The 17,694-nt window shown below is 39.1% G+C and overlaps 1 protein-coding gene across 4 annotated transcripts; it reads right to left on the bottom strand.

Moving 5' to 3' along the window:
• Positions 1–594: 594 nt before the first annotated feature.
• Positions 595–16,699, bottom strand: drd3 (dopamine receptor D3). Of its 4 annotated transcripts, none has more exons than XM_047808412.1 (8): positions 16,094–16,699; positions 13,448–13,774; positions 12,192–12,304; positions 9,216–9,352; positions 7,152–7,345; positions 5,218–5,352; positions 4,238–4,592; positions 595–2,820 (listed from the first exon to the last, which is right to left on the bottom strand). In XM_047808412.1, the coding sequence occupies exons 2-8, from the start codon at positions 13,733–13,735 to the stop codon at positions 2,624–2,626; spliced, it is 1,419 nt and encodes a 472-aa protein (XP_047664368.1). In that variant the 5' UTR covers positions 13,736–13,774; positions 16,094–16,699; the 3' UTR covers positions 595–2,623. The 4 variants fall into 4 exon arrangements, with proteins under 4 accessions (XP_047664368.1, XP_027031775.2, XP_047664369.1 ...); XM_027175974.2 differs by having other exon boundaries at positions 5,218–5,289; XM_047808413.1 differs by having other exon boundaries at positions 13,448–13,747.
• Positions 16,700–17,694: the final 995 nt, after the last annotated feature.

Genomic DNA, 17,694 nt, shown 5'->3' with positions numbered 1-17,694 from the left:
CTGATTAATGCTGGATGAGTTTCGGAGATTGACCTGCAGAAGCAGGATTTCACACTTTAAAGTCTCATTGCTCATCATTTAGCACTTCAATACAAACACGCACACCTCCAGTGATGACTGTGAATAATGAAGCAGCACACAATCATGCAATTGGGACGACATTCCAAGCAAGCGTGTATGTTTCGCAGTTTAAGCACAGTCACATTTCCGAATGTTTGTGTGTGTAAACAGGAAAGAGCATCGACAAACTGCCAATACTTCAATACTAAACCTGCTAACTGTCTCAGGGGGACTTCATCAAATCATGTGAGTGAAGCTGGGCCTTACTTGATGTGAGCACAAAGCCTAATCGATCGCTCTCTCATGCCTCACTCTGTCTTCCTCACTTTAATGAAGTGAACTCGTATGCCTTTCTGTAATGTGAACTAAACCCACAAGGACTATGTTTTACAGAAATTTAAATGCATGATAGGGGTTCATCAATTTAATTGAAGAATTTTCACAGCTACAGGTGAATGCATAATTTAGTATACCCCCACATGGATACTGGGAATACTGGGATAGCGGCTTTAAGATGTACCGTATTAACCTGGACAGGATGCTGGTCCAGCACCGGTCACCATGTGCATACTCTTTAACACCTAGGGGTAATTTTAGTGTCACCGATCCACCTAGTTGCATGTCTTTGCAAAGGAAACCAGAAAGCCCTGGGAAACCTCACTGAGAAAATGCACAAAATGGTCATACAGACAGTAACCGAATGACATACTGTAAATGGGACCCTGGACTTATGAGTTGTGAGGCAGCAATAAGGAACACATAAGGAAATTAATTTTAATGAGTCAGTTTCATAGAAATAAATAAAAAAAGGTTTTCATTCAGCCAATAGGATCAATGTGGGTTATGTTTTACCGACGTCACTTTAAAAGTTTTTAATCTCTCATCACCTTATTAACCTTTGTCGTATCCTCCAAACTGGATTTGCCTTTAAAATGTCTTTAGAAAATAAAAATGCTCTTACAAATGTTTTTTTTTAAATATAAGCATTATTCAAAATTACATTTGTGACTTTTCCATATTTCCACATAAATTGGCTATGACATCTATTAAAAATAAACAAGAACAGTAGAATTACAAGAAATTAAATAAGAGTTACTTTGGTAAAGCGATTACTAACATTTCCTTGGAGCAGCTGGACCCTAAAAATAAAAAGCTAAAAGCATTAAAAAATATATTGCATGATATTGTTTGTACATTTGTGCTGTTTAAGAACATGTCTGCTTTCACACTCACACACACACACACACACACACACACACACACACACACACACACACACACACACACACACACACACACACACACACACACACACACAATCCCTTATAAAGAAATGCTTATAGGAAGTGATAAGCCTCTCTGACAGGACCTCACTGTGTGTAAAGGCTTAACAGAGACGAGCAGCTTGACTGGGTTAATCTGCAGTGAAGGACTTGTTAAGTTGGACAGAGGAAGAACGACGTGTGGCTGAAGAAGAATCATGGTAAATTCATTAGCTGTCTTTTGCCATGAATTACTAATTAAACAGACTGAGACGCAGCTGTCATCACTCACATTGTCATTCTTGTGAGAAGTGTGTGTGTGTGTGTATGTGCTGTGTACACCGAGATTTTCTGAGTATCTTCACAAAAAGCGGGCGCTTTTAGGGCTAAAATTTAAAATACGCTTGAGTGTGGTGTACATCTCTTGCTCTCTCTCTCTCTCTCCCTCTCTCTCTCTCTCTCTCTCTCTCTCTCTCTCTCCTTCTCTCCTCTTTTTCTTTCTTCCACTGTCCACATCCATCTCCAGAGCATCTCCAGCTGGTCTGCACTTCCTCCCTCCGTTCATCTTTCCTGTCTCATTCTCTTCTCTAACGTCTTTCCTCAAGGCTCAAGGTCATTCTTCCTAAGTGTTTCTATTTTCTATTTATCAGACCAGAGCACATGGATGTTTTTTTTTTTTTGGTTTAATTTACAATAATATAAACATGTCACAAATGTAATGGCCACCAACATAGTTTTCATGACTCTTAGGTGTCACTTCTCAATGCATTCCATTTAAATAAGCTGGTAGCGAACATTTACAAGACAATACTTTACTTCCTGTAACACCGCCTGGATGCTTTCTGAGCATTTCCATCCAAAATGGGACGTTTCAAAGACATGCAAATACAAATGAGACCAGAAACTGGAAAAAACAGCTTCTTGGAACAAAGAGCAGAACATCCATGATTTATAGAGGCTCAGATGCTGATCGTGTCCTTGAGCTCTCCTGATATGCGAGATCTTTCAGGTCTTATTACACAGAGAAGGTACCTCAAGTGATATGTAATCCATAAGCTTTTTGATGCTGATCGTGTTCTTGAGTGTTGTTTACATGATCCAAAGCACTTTTCCCTCAGCTCTCATTTCAGTGTTGAATCCAGTGGCTTCTTATGTGTCCAATTTACTGGAACTCTTAGCTGGAAGCATGAAGTGATTTAGAATATGGCCAGACAATGACCAAAGAGCGTTCAAAGGCCTTTAACATTTTGGCATTCATTTTGTCTACAGCGAGAAAAGTTTGAAGAATTCTAAAGACACGATCAGCAGGTCAGGATTTTGATGAAGGCTCGGCGAAACTCTATGTTGAATGTGGTGTAAATGACAGGATTGAGGGCGCTGTTGACGTAGCCGAGCCAGGTGAAGGCGCTGTACAGCTCGGGCGGCACGTGGCACTTCCTGCAGTGAGTGTTCAAGATGTGAGTCACAAAGAAGGGCAACCAGCAGATGAGAAAGACTCCTGGGAAATGTCCATAAACACACACACATAAACACACACACACAAACACACACACACACACACACACACACACACACACACACACACACACACACACACACACACTTTATTATCTCTTAATAAACATCAAACCAACATGGCACACTTATTAACCTCTATACCTAAGTGTGGTTATAGATTAATGTACACTAAAGGCTAGACCTCCAACACCTAGGATTTCTAAAGAATTGTAGAATTGTAAAACGGACCAGTCAGACTTTGGGCTGAGGCAGCTGTCATTAATGTGATTTAATTCCCTTCCTGATTAGCCAGACACTTCAGATTACCATCAATGCCATTCATCAAGTGTACGATACGCTGGCTTTCACAAGGCGCCGCAACAGATCGTGAGGCAGAGCACTAATTGTGTGAAATTGTTTTCTGGGAACTTAGCAAGCCATCAACCTAATTTTACAGAGCCTGACTCCGTCTGGACGACTAAATGACACTCTTCGGGGTTCCCCAGGTGGTTGTGCTTCAGGATGACAGCTTACAAAGCCGTAGCACAGAGAGATCGCCGGGTTGTGATCCGGTTTCTATTAAATTCAGGGGTGGATGAAGCTGAGAACGAGACAGGTTCACAAATCAGTGACACTATAATCCCTCATTGGATTTTTTCCCAGAAAATTACGTCAAAAGGTAAACCAGAATGAAATTCTGATAAATGTTTATCAGTAAGATACAGTATGTGAGGGCTTTTCTGTCTGTTTACTACAGTGGGCTTGCAGCCAGATTCCTAGAAGCAGGTGCACTTTATCTTTTTTTTAGCAGACGATGAGTCGCAGCAGGAAATTGAGATAGTAGGTAAAGCCTCAGCTAACTGCAAACCAATCTCTAACGACGGGCTTTTTCCCACCTGCAGCTCTTCATTGATTCACGCACATAAACCACTGCAACACAAAGCAATCCAGACCGTCCACTTTATTAGGAACACCCGTATAGCTGCTCCATCATGCAGTTATTAAAGTAGATTTCACACTGAAAATCAGAATGCAGAAAAACTGTGATTTCTGGAGTCTTCAGCATTGTTGGGACTTCAGGGACTTCAGTATTGCTGGGTTCCAACCCCCCTATTTTTTTTACACAACTCTGTCGAACTATTGCACATTTACATTTGGACGCTAAAGTTCTTCTTTTTTTAATGTACATGTGCATGTTTCCTTCTTGGTGATGGATTGTATTGTAATCTGACATATAGGTGGTCAGAAAGGTCATGTTCCCTTTTGTACAAAAATATGCTCATATATGCCTATGATCGGTTAGTGTCTATGTAATTGTGGACTATTTTTGTACCCAGTGATGATTTTAAGGTGATCCACCACCCAAATAATATCTGATCAGGGACGTTCCTACAGTTCATGTCCACATTAGTACTCACCCAGTACAATAGCCAGCATCTGTGTGGCTTTCTTCTCTCTGGACTGTCGGTTCCTGTAGCGGCTCTGGTTGTTGTGCCGTGAGACCCGAGCAGGACGAACTGTGGTGCGAGCGTGTCCGTTAGACATCTCCTTCACCTCACTTCGCCTCACAGTCGCTTGCTCTTCTTCTTGCCTCACCTCTTCATCACGGTTGGGCTCGGCTTCGGTGCGTGCAAAGGAGGCCTGGCTGATGCTGCAGTAGTTCGGCGTGTCCACCGGGGGAAGGATGGAGTTATCGACGGGGACCGTTTTAGGCCGTTTACGTCGTAGACAGCCTGATAGCAGCCGGGGACGAGCCACCTTCTCTGTGCTCTCCTGGAAAGATGACAATTGCAATTACACTATATGTGAAAATATAATGATGAATAATCAGTTAGATAGTCCATATACAGAGCAATACGCAAAACTAGAACAGTAATCCAACAACCTTTAGTTATTAAAAGTGCAGTGTGGTACAGTATTCGTAAAGATGTTTCGAAACCTTTAATGGGTATAACTAAATTCCTATTTTGTAATGCAGTATTAAATAAATATCAAGAGAAGATATCTCTGTATCTCCTTCAGTCTCCCTCACTATGAGACCGGTCCATGTTCAGTGCCGTAATAACTATCATGTTCACTGTTAAGGTTATTTGTTGGGTTGAAAATTGGTGTGAAAAATTAATATGACATTGGAGCATCAAGACCCTGTGAGAGGAACGAAGCACCTAGCGTGAAGAACCTGCGCTCAGGGATTGCAAATTTCCAGCTCACAGCTTGTATCCCTGGGGTAATAATACAGCATGACAAAGCAGTCAAAATAAACTGGGCTAAATAAAGAGCATGCTCGACTGCCGTTCATTACACAAAGGGGTCCCTCGGCACACGCGCCTATTTCAGCAGAGTATACAGTACATTTATACCAAATGTCAAGTGTTTAGCAGATGAAAGATATACACACATTTACCACATTGATCCTGATGGGAGACAGGTCACGTCTGTCTTTTTGAGCATCGTCTTGCAAACAGGTCTCCTTAGGGACAGAGTCAGAAAGAAAAGCAGAGGAAATAAGTATGAGAGGAGAAGAAAGACAAGACTGAAAGGGAGAGAAGGTTTAAAAGCGAGGTGGAAAGGTGGGGGGGGGGTAAGAGGAAGATATAAATCTATATTATATAAAGTCTTGCTTCTAATATCCATATTTATTAAAAAATAGTGCACTTCTTTAACACATAGTAACGAGATCTTGATGTGTAGCCACAGCTTCAGAAGGTGTAGGAATGAGAAAGTTAAGTGCAGACATGTTTTAATAAAGGATGATCATTGTGCTGTGTTTCAATACGGAAGAGAACTTTTACAGTGACCACCATGTACTTGTTTTTTAATGTAAAAGTGCATAATGTAAATATAAACTATATTTTACAGTTGAATTTTAAGTTTTAGTAAGGAGGGATGTCCCGTTTTGATGCTCTGTGATAAACCTATTCACATGCACATGTTATTAGACAGTGGAAAAGACTCTGTATTGCAAATCACTAAAAATAAAGAACTGACCTTATGGACGTAGTTGTTTTGTTTTTTTTATAGCTAGAACTGCTTGTGGAATGGATAAAGTCGAGCCCAAACGCATGGTAGAATTTCTTCAGGAAAAATAGGCTAGGGGGCACGGTGGCTTTGTGGTTAGCATGTTTGCCTCACACCTCCTGGGTTGGGGGTTCGATTCCCGCCTCCGCCTTGTGTGTGTGGAGTTTGCATGTTCTCCCCGTGCCTCAGGGGTTTCCTCCTGCTCGGGAAATGAGCCCGGGCCATGGCAATGAGAGCGAATGTTTTTTTTTTTACAGAATTTTAGAATTCTTTAAACAACAGACACCTTAAAAAACTTGATTGATTAACACCAAGTTAAATGGTGCAATAAGCTTTATATAAAGCTGTAGTATAGCTACCACATTCTGCTATAATACTTTCCTTTCACAGCTTTAAAAAAATGCAAGTATAAAACAAAAACACAAAGGAACACGCATCATATTCTAATTACAGAATAAAAGAAAAAGTCTTGAGTGAGAAAAAAAATGTTGCGGGTTAAAGCAGGAAGATGAAATGAAAAATTCCTGTCGACCTGTGCTGTGTTTAGGTCTAATATCCGTGTAAAAAATAGAGGAAAAGTTACTAGAGGAAAAGTTGTTAGCAAATAACAATGAAATGGCCCTGTTGGAACTGTTTCAAGGTCTCGGCTCAATTTCAGAATAACGACACGGAAACCACGTCCAGTGATCAGGGGCTTGGTTTAGATTGATCTGCTTCAGTGATAGATGATGCTTTCTAACATGCTCTGCTGGCCAAAATGGATATGAAATGGAGAAATATAAAAGCGAATTGGCATGTAACCTAAAATTGATCTGTAATGCTCCGTGCTGGAACACTAACACCTTATGCATGAGAGATTCTTCTGTTATTATCTGATGGTCATTAATTTCAGTTACGGGTGGAGAGGGGGGCATAAGGTATGCAATTATATCGATAAATATGATATGGTCATGCATTTTGGGTTGACATCAGACAGCGATTCTCTGCAGATTTGGGCCGGGACGTGTTTTGTGAAAGCCCTATCCGATTCACGTGCACGGAACATGAGTACAGCGATCATAGAAAGTAATTACATATGTGACTTCACTGGTAGGAGTTTGACGTTAAATACTGAGCATTACATCCTTGACCTTTTATGAACATCATTACAATGCAAACACTGAGCAAATCTTTAATCATCATGAATATTATTATTAATATTGATTTGAAACCTATTAAATCATCTGCATCGTTGTATGTAATGTCCATTATGTAACCAACAACCCCTCCATCCAACCTCCTACACCGCTGCATGAACGTGTGTGTTTCTCTTACTGCGGTTGGCAGTGTGGATCCTGGTGGAACTTCGCTGCTGGCTTGCCGGAAAGTTATCCTCTTCCTCCTTCTCCTGAGGAAGATGTAGATGCGCACGTAAACCAGCAACGTCACCACGAAGGGAAGGTAGAACGACACGACAGACGAATAGATGACAAAATCAGGGTTCGATATGGAGCACACCAGTGGATCATCTGCAAACACAAAGGCATAAAAACATTTTGGTAACACTATCATAAGATGATGCACGTAAGCGCATAAACTGACTAACTATAATGTAATTACAAAATGTAGATAAATGAATGGACCTGAACTTTAGGGCATTTATACTATCTAACTGCCATTATTAGCAATTACAGTCCAACAAAATGAGCTCATTTTCAGTTGCGCTCCAGACATTAAAGTCATCATGTGATAACAGTTGGAGGTGATGGTGTCAGCTGGGTCATAACAACGAATCAATACAAATGCACAGCTGAATGATTTAGTTTCTATGGTGACATACTCAAACTTTGAATGCCTAATCAGTCCAGAAGGTAGAGCAGGAGTTATTAATTGTGAACCAATGTCAGAAAACTGCTGTTTTATTCCCAGAAGGCTTCTTTGTATATCAGCCCTTACTTCTCAGCCGGAGTCTAATTAACTGATTAAGCAGATCGAGTGGCTGCAGAGTTTGCTCTGTATATCCTTTTGTAAATACTAATCAGAATTTGATTAAAAGGCCTGAAAGGTATTAAGAATTAAAAAATAAACAACAACAACTCAGCTCTGATCAGTTCTTTACTTTTGGCCTAATTGAATGTGTTGATTTTGTTTATGTCAATAGCACAGACTATAATTGATATCACAGGTTTATATTAATAGCAGACGATTTACAGTCTAAGTCTAACAACAACAACAACAACAACAACAACAATAATAATAATAATAATAATAATAATAATAATAATAATAATAATAATAATAATGATTATAAGAAATAGGGGGGGCACGGTGGCTTAGTGGTTAGCACATTCGGCTCACACCTCCAGGGTTGGGGGTTCGATTCCCGCCTCCGCCTTGTGTGTGTGGAGTTTTTATGCTCTCCCCGTGCCTCGGGGGTTTCCTCCGGGTACTCCAGTTTCCTCCCCCGGGCCAAAGACATGCATGGTAGGTTGATTGGCATCTCTGGAAAATTGTCCGTAGTGTGTGTGTGTGTGTGATTGAATGAGAGTGTGTGTGTGCCCTGCGATGGGTTGGCATTCCGTCCAGGGTGTATCCTGCCTCGATGCCCGATGACGCCTGAGATAGGCACAAGCTCCTCGTGACCCAAGAAGTTCGGATAAGCGGTAGGAAATGATTGAATGAATGAATTATAAGAAATAATTTTTATGCACAAAAATATATAAAATATAAATTGCTGATAATAACATTTTGTATAGGAAATAATGGAAAGCATCTCCACTGTCTGTAACTTGCTATAGGAAAGTCTAAGTGAGGAGAAAAAGTGTTGTTTTGTTTTCGTTTAATTGTAGTTTATTTTCTATTTTATTAACTATGAAAACATGGGAGTAACAATTTATAGCTGCTGTAACATAAGTGATAACTGGAACAATCTCATTTTGTGGACTATCCGATTCATTATTAAAACGTACCTTTAAATGAATATAAATGAATTAAAAAATATATAATGCGTTGCTCTTTAATAAATAAAATATTATAAGAGGAATAAGAGGAATTAAACAATTTGTGATATTAAAGGCAAATAATTAACTGTGGTTAAGGTGTCACTGATTATTATATCTTGTATTTAATTCATTCAGAAAAATTCAATATTGTTAACATAATTTCTAACGAACTAGTAAGTACAAAACAGGATGTTTTAACTGTCTGAAAGCAGTAACTTTGAATTCTATTTTAGAAAGGTACATTTCAGGAAAAAATGATAACAACACTGTGTTAAGAGGGTGTATATTACCACTCACACAAATTATAGCCACACAACAGTTAAGAAAATGCAGCGAATTGGATTCCCATGGTATCTTTTGGAATTCTGTGCCTGATACAGGACTTCTACATTCTCACCTGTGGTGTTGAAGCCAAACAGTAAAGGGCAGGAGACAGCGAAGGCCAGGATCCACACTGTGCCTATCATGACTGACACCCTTTTACGTGAACTGTTAGTCGTGTTGTACAGTACGGGCATGACCACGGCTGTGTACCTGCAGAGAAACAGGCAGACTGCTCAGAAACCTGATAAAGGAAGACAAAGTAAAGCATTGTTTTGAGAAATAAATATATAGCAGTGTCAATCCTGAAATATTTCCTTAAGCGGTTTCCGTAACTACTGTTAAGTAATTGCTTGAATTGTCATGATGCAGCCTTACAGAAATATATACATTTCAGATATAAATAATGTATTTTAAATTTATCCCTGGGGTCACGGTGGCTTAGTGGTTAGCACGTTTGCCTCACACCTCCAGGGTTGGGGGTTTGATTCCTGCCTCCACCTTGTGAATGTGGAGTTTGCACGTTCTCCCTGTGCCTCGGCGGGTTTCCTCCGGGTACTCCGGTTTCCTCCCCCGGGCCAAAGACATGCATGGTAGGTTAATTGGCATCTCTGGAAAAATTGTCCGTAGTGTGTGAGTGTGTGAGTGAATGAGAGTGTGTGTGTGCCCTGTGATGGGTTGGCACTCCGTCCAGGGTGTATCCTGCCTCGATGCCTGATTACGCCTGAGATAGGCACAGGCTCCCCGTGACCCGAGAAGTTCGGATAAGTGGTAGAAAATGAATGAATGAATGAATGAATGAAATTTATCCCTAATGAGCAAGCCTGAGGTCAGAAAACTACCTGAGACAATATGAGGGATATATGGTCAAAAAGTGCAATTGTGTAACCAAGAAATTAATAATAATTCTTAATTGAAGTCTATTTTGTTGACTGTTCACTGATGGAACTGTTCAACGAAGCAAACTTGGTGGTTTATAAGTTTCTGGGACCGTCTACAGTAATGCTGTGTATCTCTAGGCTGTCCATGTGGTGCCATCCTTTTGCAGCAGTAAACAGCCTCCAAGTGGTGTAGAAATAAATAAAAGATAAGTATACAGTATAGTGAGACGTGAAACTAACAGGCAAAGGAATACTGAATATGTAGTTTAGTCCCTTCTAAAACATACATTTAAATATTTTAAAATACAGCATGTCTATCAAATATATAAAGTGCTGGTGGGAAAACATTTGCAAAGACTTCAATTCATGTGCAAACTTCTTTTTTTACTACCTGATTATGTGCACTTTGGGTTATGCTACATTTTTTTATATTCTAACTCACACGCTGCTTTAAACCATTTGTTCTGCCCCAAGGGTTTTAATTATTCAACTCTTTATGTCGCTCAAAACGAGGCATATATTAACTGGCACTTTAAAATGGCAGAGGGATTTGTGTGTTTTTACTTATTGCTCTCAGTGGATTTTAGGCTTGGTGTATTGGTATTAATAATAAATTACAGACAAGTCCAGGACAGGCGTGTTATTAACACTTTCACCCCAAAGTCTGCGTCGGGCTTCGGGTTTAAATTGCTTTGATGGTATGATGTGGAGAAAGGGAGGAAAAGCAGAGAAGGGAGGGATGGATAGAGGAACGGATTGCGGAGGGATGGATAGAGGAACGGATACGGAAGAAGGGTTTAAATACAGATAGACAGACACATGGAGTGTGAGAACATGTGTAATAATCAAGATAGATTTCTGTTTCGAAACAGAATTAATATTAATGACCTTGTTTTGTAGTCTCGCCCATTTCGGTCCACATGAACCGATCCATTATTTCCCCCTATTTAGCCGATACCTCTCAGTGTCTACTGATTGCATTTTGTCTCGGAAATAATTGATATGATAATGACAATGCTGATAAAGGTTCAAACTGTGCCATTCAGCTCAGAGTGTAATTAAAATCCCCTCAGATCCACGAACACCCTCACTATTTGCACATTAATTAACTTTGAAAGTTAATTAAAAAGTGTCCGTTTTATTGTGACAAATTGTGGCCTGTTTCTAAGAAAGTCATCAAAGCAATAATTAAAATTAAAATAAATTTATATACTTTGCCTGCTGCCTGATCCTAGTGGGTTGTATTACAGTTATAGTAAAACACATAATGAATTATTATTTATATAATTATAAATTCATTATATTAATTAACATTCATGTACAAAAGCCTTACTATGCGTGAGATTTGTCCGGTTGAATCAGATTTGGGTTTGAACTACAAACATTTTTACCAATTATTCCTAAAACAAGGAATTAAACACAAAGAGAAATTTAGAAATTCTTCCAAACCCATCATAAATCGAATAAAGGAATTGCTGACAGTACAATAAGTACAGAAAAATATCACTCACTCATTCATTTTCTACCGCTTTATCCAAACTACCTCAGGTCACGGGGAGCCTGTGCCTATCTCAGGCGTCATCGGGCATCAAGGCAGGATACACCCTGGAGTGCCAACCCATCACAGGGCACACACACACACACTACGGACAATTTTCCAGAGATGCCAATCAACCTACCATGTCTTTGGACCGGGGGAGGAAACCGGAGTACCCGGAGGAAACCCCCAAGGCACGGAGAGAACATGCAAACTCCACACACACAAGGCGGAGGCGGGAATCGAACCCCGACCCTGGCGGTGTGAGGCGAACGTGCTAACCACTAAGCCACCATGCTCTGACAAAACATTTGTATTTTATATTCTATATTTTATATATTATATTTTATATAACCTTTATATGTTAAATCAAGTGAATTTTATGTATTTAACCAGGGAAAATATGTTAGGCAGCAAATTCAAGTAATATCTGATAACAACTAAGTAAACTTAAAAGTGGATTAAGGGATGAATTATGAATAAAGATGTTTCCTTTTTCAGCTATGGGACTCACACATTAAGGTAACATTAATATGTCTTTTTAAGCATTTTATTTGTTATTTTTCAGCATAACGTGGATATAGTCGGCCGAGACAGGTAAAAAAATCCTGTGAACAAATATCGGTGATGTTACCTGTCGATGCTGATAGCACACAAGTTGAGAATGCTGGCTGTACACATCATCACGTCCAACATCACAAATATATTGCAGTACAAACGGCTAAAGAGCCAAGAGCCACCGACCACCTGCAGAAATGAAGCAAGAGTTTTCATGGACTGGATCCTGGATTAACAAATACTGCATTTTTCCAGATAATCAACGGCAAATAAGCAAAAAAACAAACGAACTGGTTCTTATCTTTTATATTCCTTAGTGAAACACAGTTGTCATGGATGGTTGAGTTATATCTAATAAACCCCTGGAAGTGATGCTTCAGCTCTGAATTACAAATCTCTGCTTTCATCAACTGAAATGTTTTTCTCAATCACAAATTGTGCTATTTGTATGACACGCTCTAATGAACTGAGAGATTTAGAGTTAACAGCTTTGCTCCTCTGAAGTATCACAGAGGTTCACTGTTTACTTCAGGTTTGTATCACTGTGTAAAGTCTGGTTGGATTGCAGGTGAGGTTAAGAATCTGTTTGTAGCTGCAATAACTTATGCCATGACTGGGACTGCCTTGTTTCCTCAGATGTTCCACAACTTTAGATGTAACTATACATGGTAAAAAATAAGTAAGGTGTGTCATTATTTAATAGATTAAGTTTTAATCACTTTTAATTATTAGCAAATTGCTATGATATAAGCACAATAACAGACTTCATGACATGCTGTTTTAGAAAACGGTCAACTATCGGATGGTAAAAGTAACAGCATCACGTCAGATTGGATCACATCACCCTGGCATGGATTATTTTGCTATAACTGCATGTCCCACCCTACAGCTGGTCCTCTAATTATTGCTGCAATTTGTTGCTCTGAATAATCTTCATTGTGTTTTATTAATCTGTGGTTAGACCTCATTGTTTGCATTCAGACAAGATTCTGAATTCATTCCGTCTTTGTTTTCCAGTTCTCTGTCCAAATGACGTACAGTATCTTCTAGTTTGGCTTCTGCTCATTTTGTACATGAATTTGCTTGCGTCATTTTTTGACCTTGCCCTGTGGTCATGGGCACGGATTACAAATTTCACTGTTGCATCATGGTGCTTCATACTCCCAGCCAGATGGAGGGACCAGGACACAACAACATTCATCAATCAATTCAGTGCTAAAATGAAATATTGCCATGCTCACTTTTATTCCCTCACTTTCAGTAACCTCTTTATCCTGGTCGGGGTCAATATACAGTTTTTGATGAATAAGGTTTTGATCTCTTTTTGCTCACCTCTAAATAAACAACCCAAGGCATGACCAGCGAAGCCACCAGCAGATCAGCCACAGCCAAGCTAACCACAAGATAATTGGTTGTGGTTTGGAGTGACTTCTCTCGAACCACTGCCAAACACACTAGCACATTCCCGAATACAATCGCCAGGATTAGTAACGAATAGAGCATGGCGTAGTAGTTATGCACTCCTTCCTCCTGAGCTGGCTCCACGCTGGAGTTTGGCATCGTGTAGACGGATCTTTCCGAGTCATTCCACCACCAGTCACTTCTGTGTAACATTGCCATTTAGTGTAAAACCTGTGAAATAAGCCTGGTTTAAGGAATCTGAAAGGACAATATTAGAAGTATCATGAATTTACTGATTAATAGCAAGGTAAAACATAATTTCTTAAAACCGTAGATTGACATAAAGGAAAATAAGTGAAAGATAAGAGGTAGTGGGAGAGGGCATGGACATTAAACAGTCCAAAAGCAGAACCTGGACCTACAGTTTCCCTTGAACAGAGCTCACACCTAGACTTACTGCCCTCATGGAACAGAGGCTACAGAAGATTCTGGATTTTACAGCAAAGCCTGGATCTGTTGAAACCAACTGAACAATGACCACTGAACCTGCCCATTAATACAGGACCTGGATGTGCTGTCTCCTAATTACAGGTCTTAAAATGTCTTCAGCAAATGAACCTGCGGTCCCAAGACAGTGTCTATAGCAGAGTCAAGACTTGTTGTTTTTCAATAGATAGGAAAAGATCTTAGGCCAGTTGATTCTCGTTGGCCCACTGCTTCTTTAAGCCAGCATTTAAATAATATAATTACAAACATGAGAAATGTAATAAACATCTAATAAGCTCTTAGAAACCTTTCTGATCCTTTCTTGATCATAGAATTTTTCACCTTTTTCTGTGAAAATCCAGTAAAAATGTAGTAAAGTATGCAGAGTTCTGTAAGGACATCAACTTCTAATATGGACGTGAAAAGGGCAAATCATGGAACCACCGTATAATTACTATCCCCACTCATATTGTAACCTCAGTGAGTCATTCTTTAGGCTCAGAAAACACACTAACTATCAATTCGCAGGCATAGAAGCACAAGAGGAGAAAAACAGAAAGCTAAATGCTTTGGGGTTTTTGGGGTTTATAATACTGACAGACACTGAGAACCATGCTAGTGAGGTATAAACTCAGGCAGAACAGACTGGCTAAAGAGACACAAACAATCTTGCCAGACTAAAGAGAAGAGATTCCTCAATTCACTGTTTCATGTTCTTATTTTATTATAAATATAATGATGTTCGGCAAAACCTGTCATGTTCTCTGGGTTGATTATAGATTTGAAGTATTTGTCCTTGTCTGTCAACAACAAAGAAACATGTAAATGAGTTCATCATAAACACATATACATGCTACCATACGTTTGCTATTAGTAGACGTGTATAGCGAGTATCATAGTGATGTTGTAGTTGTATTGTTTGACTTGTTCTTATGAATTATATTAGAACTTTATTAATGTTCCTTTTCCAAACTTTGCCAATACAAATGTGCCTTTGTCAGGTCAGTAAATCACCTTTGGAATTAGACTGGTACTGGTTTGAGACAGAGTTTGAAAAAGCTGCATATAGTTTTTTAATAGTACATCAGTTTAAACTGAGTTTAATTTCAGCTGCTGCATTAATATTAGAAATAGTGTGGGTCAGTCCTCATTCCACCTCTATTTCCTCTGTTTTGACAATGCCATTTCGATTAGCCTACAGCCTCCAAGTTCTCATTAATCTCTGGAAATTTCACAAAACACTATAATGTAAGCTACATTGTGCGTAGAACGGGTCACTCTGTTAATATAGAGAATCATAGGGATTAATGAGTTTTTGTCAAATTGATAATAAACTGAAAGCTTAGGCAGACTGAATTCCAAATTTGGCTAAAGCCCATACATTTACCCCATAAGACATGAGCCTGTCTCAAATTTATTTCTCAGAAATTGGTTTTAATATATACACAAATTCTAATGTGAAATCTGTCCAAAACTGTCCAAAAGTCATTTAAACCTGGAATTCCCAATGCAGCACATCGTATCCTATGGTTGGTCTAATAGGAGATTAGCTTCCTGTGTAAACCTCCACATGACATGCTTTGACAAGTCAATAACAACCCCCTTAAGGGTCCCTAACATGCTTCTGGAGTTGTAGGAGTGGTCTTCTGATACTGGCGTAGAATGTGAAGAATCATCTATACAAAGTGTTGAAAACAAGGTATTTTTTATATTACTGTTTGATGAAACACTAACCATTATCATGCATTGATCTCAGACTCATTAAACCTTGTAAATAATATATTTGATCTGGAGAATAAGAATTATTTGCATGAATAATTAGTGTTATATATGAATGCTCTATGTGCATAATGGTTTCATATGATTTAGACAGCACATTTGGATATAGGGTAGACTGTTATTAGATAACTAACATATAACACCTGTGTCCATGGCTAAGTTGTTTCTAATGATGGTGTTTAATAAACTTTCAGCAGTTTTGCAATAAAAAAATAAATAAAAAGATTAACTCACATACACATGCACTCATAAAATCATTCATTTAATCGATAATAATTGTCTGAATATTAATAAAAGTATCCATTCTATTACCTGTGATGGTCGTTCAGCTCGGGGATGCACCTACTCCTGTGCGCTCAAACTTCCCCCGACGCTTCGCCTGTGTTCTTCTCCATTCTCCCTAGTCCTCTTCAGGATGGAGCATATAAAGCCTTCTCATCAATGCACGGTGCTGCACATCGAAAGAAACCCACAGCACTTTCTGTCATCTAGTTATTCTACTAAAATCCAGGAGTTTTTTGCGAGTCCGTGCTGAGTTGGTGAGGACGCATCTCCGTCTAGCTCCTGAGAGCGCGCGCCTTTTCCAGCTTTCCAAGTGAGAACAAACCGAGCGCTTTTCACTCTAGAGAACATCCTGCACTGATTCTTCTTTACACAAAGTCAAAAAGATGGATTTCAGAGTCGTCCATCAGTGCATTTGAAAAGAAAAAGGAGTGTTTGTGCTCCCTCTCCACGCTGATACTGGACTACAGTTTGGATAATGAAGCCAAAAACCTCTCAGATCGAAAGCATACAGGTTCACATATATCACTAAAAAAGTCTTTTTTTATTCTTCTTTGGCTTTTCTTTCGTGTTTAAACTAAAGACACTGTGTCCTCATGTAAAAGCGGTTGCGTGTAAATATCTATAAAAAACACTAATACGTCATACCACTGTAAAGGGGTGGGGGTGGGGTGGACTCTTATGTTATAATAAACCTTTTGGGAAGTGTGGAATGATCTATCTATCTATCTATCTATCTATCTATCTATCTATCTATCTATCTATCTATCTATCTATCTATCTATCTATCTATCTATTTGCATGATTTTCTATATTTTCATCTGAGCACCCTTCTGTCCATCTATCTGTCCATCCATCATCCATCCATACATCCACTGAATCATCCATGTATAGTTTTCTGTATATAACTTTCTCTTATAACCCAGCCATGCTTTCACCCATCGATCCCCTCTTTCTTTAGCTATTTTTATCTTTCTGTCTAATGTTCAGCCTGGCTTTGTCTTCATCCTTCATCCATTCTTTCATCTATCTATTCACACATCCATCCTTCCATCTGTCCATGCTGGTGTGTGTCTATCTATCTATCTATCTATCTATCTATCTATCTATCTATCTATCTATCTGTCTGTCTGTCTGTCTGTCTGTCTGTCTGTCTGTCTGTCTGTCTGTCTGTCCGTCCGTCCGTCCGTCCGTCCGTCCGTCCGTCCGTCCGTCCATCTATCTATCTATCTATCTATCTATCTATCTATCTATCTATCTATCTATCTATCTATCTATCTATCTATCTATCTGTGTCTGCCTCTGACTGTTTATCTATCTTTTCTATTTCAGCCTCAACATTAATTAATGTCTGTGCCAAGACAGAGGGACTAAATAAATCAACCCTTATTTTTTTTTAAAAAAAGGATTAACCACAGAGATATAACTCATATCATACTGATGTAAAAATAATGAAGTTCATCCCACTGCCTGACCTTTATTACAATCTAATTCATCATATTAACGTATGCAACAGCCAATTTGTGCGAAAATTATTTGTTCAGATTAAGCATTAGAGCATTGGGGAACTGCATATTGTGTGTGTGTGTGTGTGTGTGTGTGTGTGTGTGTGTGTGTGTGTGTGTGTGTGT

The sequence above is a fragment of the Tachysurus fulvidraco genome, chromosome 25 (genome assembly GCF_022655615.1).
Source record: "Tachysurus fulvidraco isolate hzauxx_2018 chromosome 25, HZAU_PFXX_2.0, whole genome shotgun sequence".
NCBI lineage: Eukaryota > Metazoa > Chordata > Actinopteri > Siluriformes > Bagridae > Tachysurus > Tachysurus fulvidraco.
Note: the sequence above shows the minus strand (reverse complement) of the source record. Positions and strands in the feature narration are given on the sequence as shown.

What these genes read in the sequence shown, in the direction of transcription:
- drd3 (XM_047808412.1), bottom strand. Translation starts at nt 13,735, where the DNA reads ATGGCAATGTTACACAGAAGTGACTGGTGGTGGAATGACTCGGAAAGA. An exon ending in CTTGGGTTGTTTATTTAGAG is followed by an intron (nt 12,305 to 13,447) that starts GTGAGCAAAAAG and finishes TCATTTCTGCAG; the next exon opens with GTGGTCGGTGGCTCTTGGCT. An exon ending in GATGCTGGCTATTGTACTGG is followed by an intron (nt 2,821 to 4,237) that starts GTGAGTACTAAT and finishes GACATTTCCCAG; the next exon opens with GAGTCTTTCTCATCTGCTGG.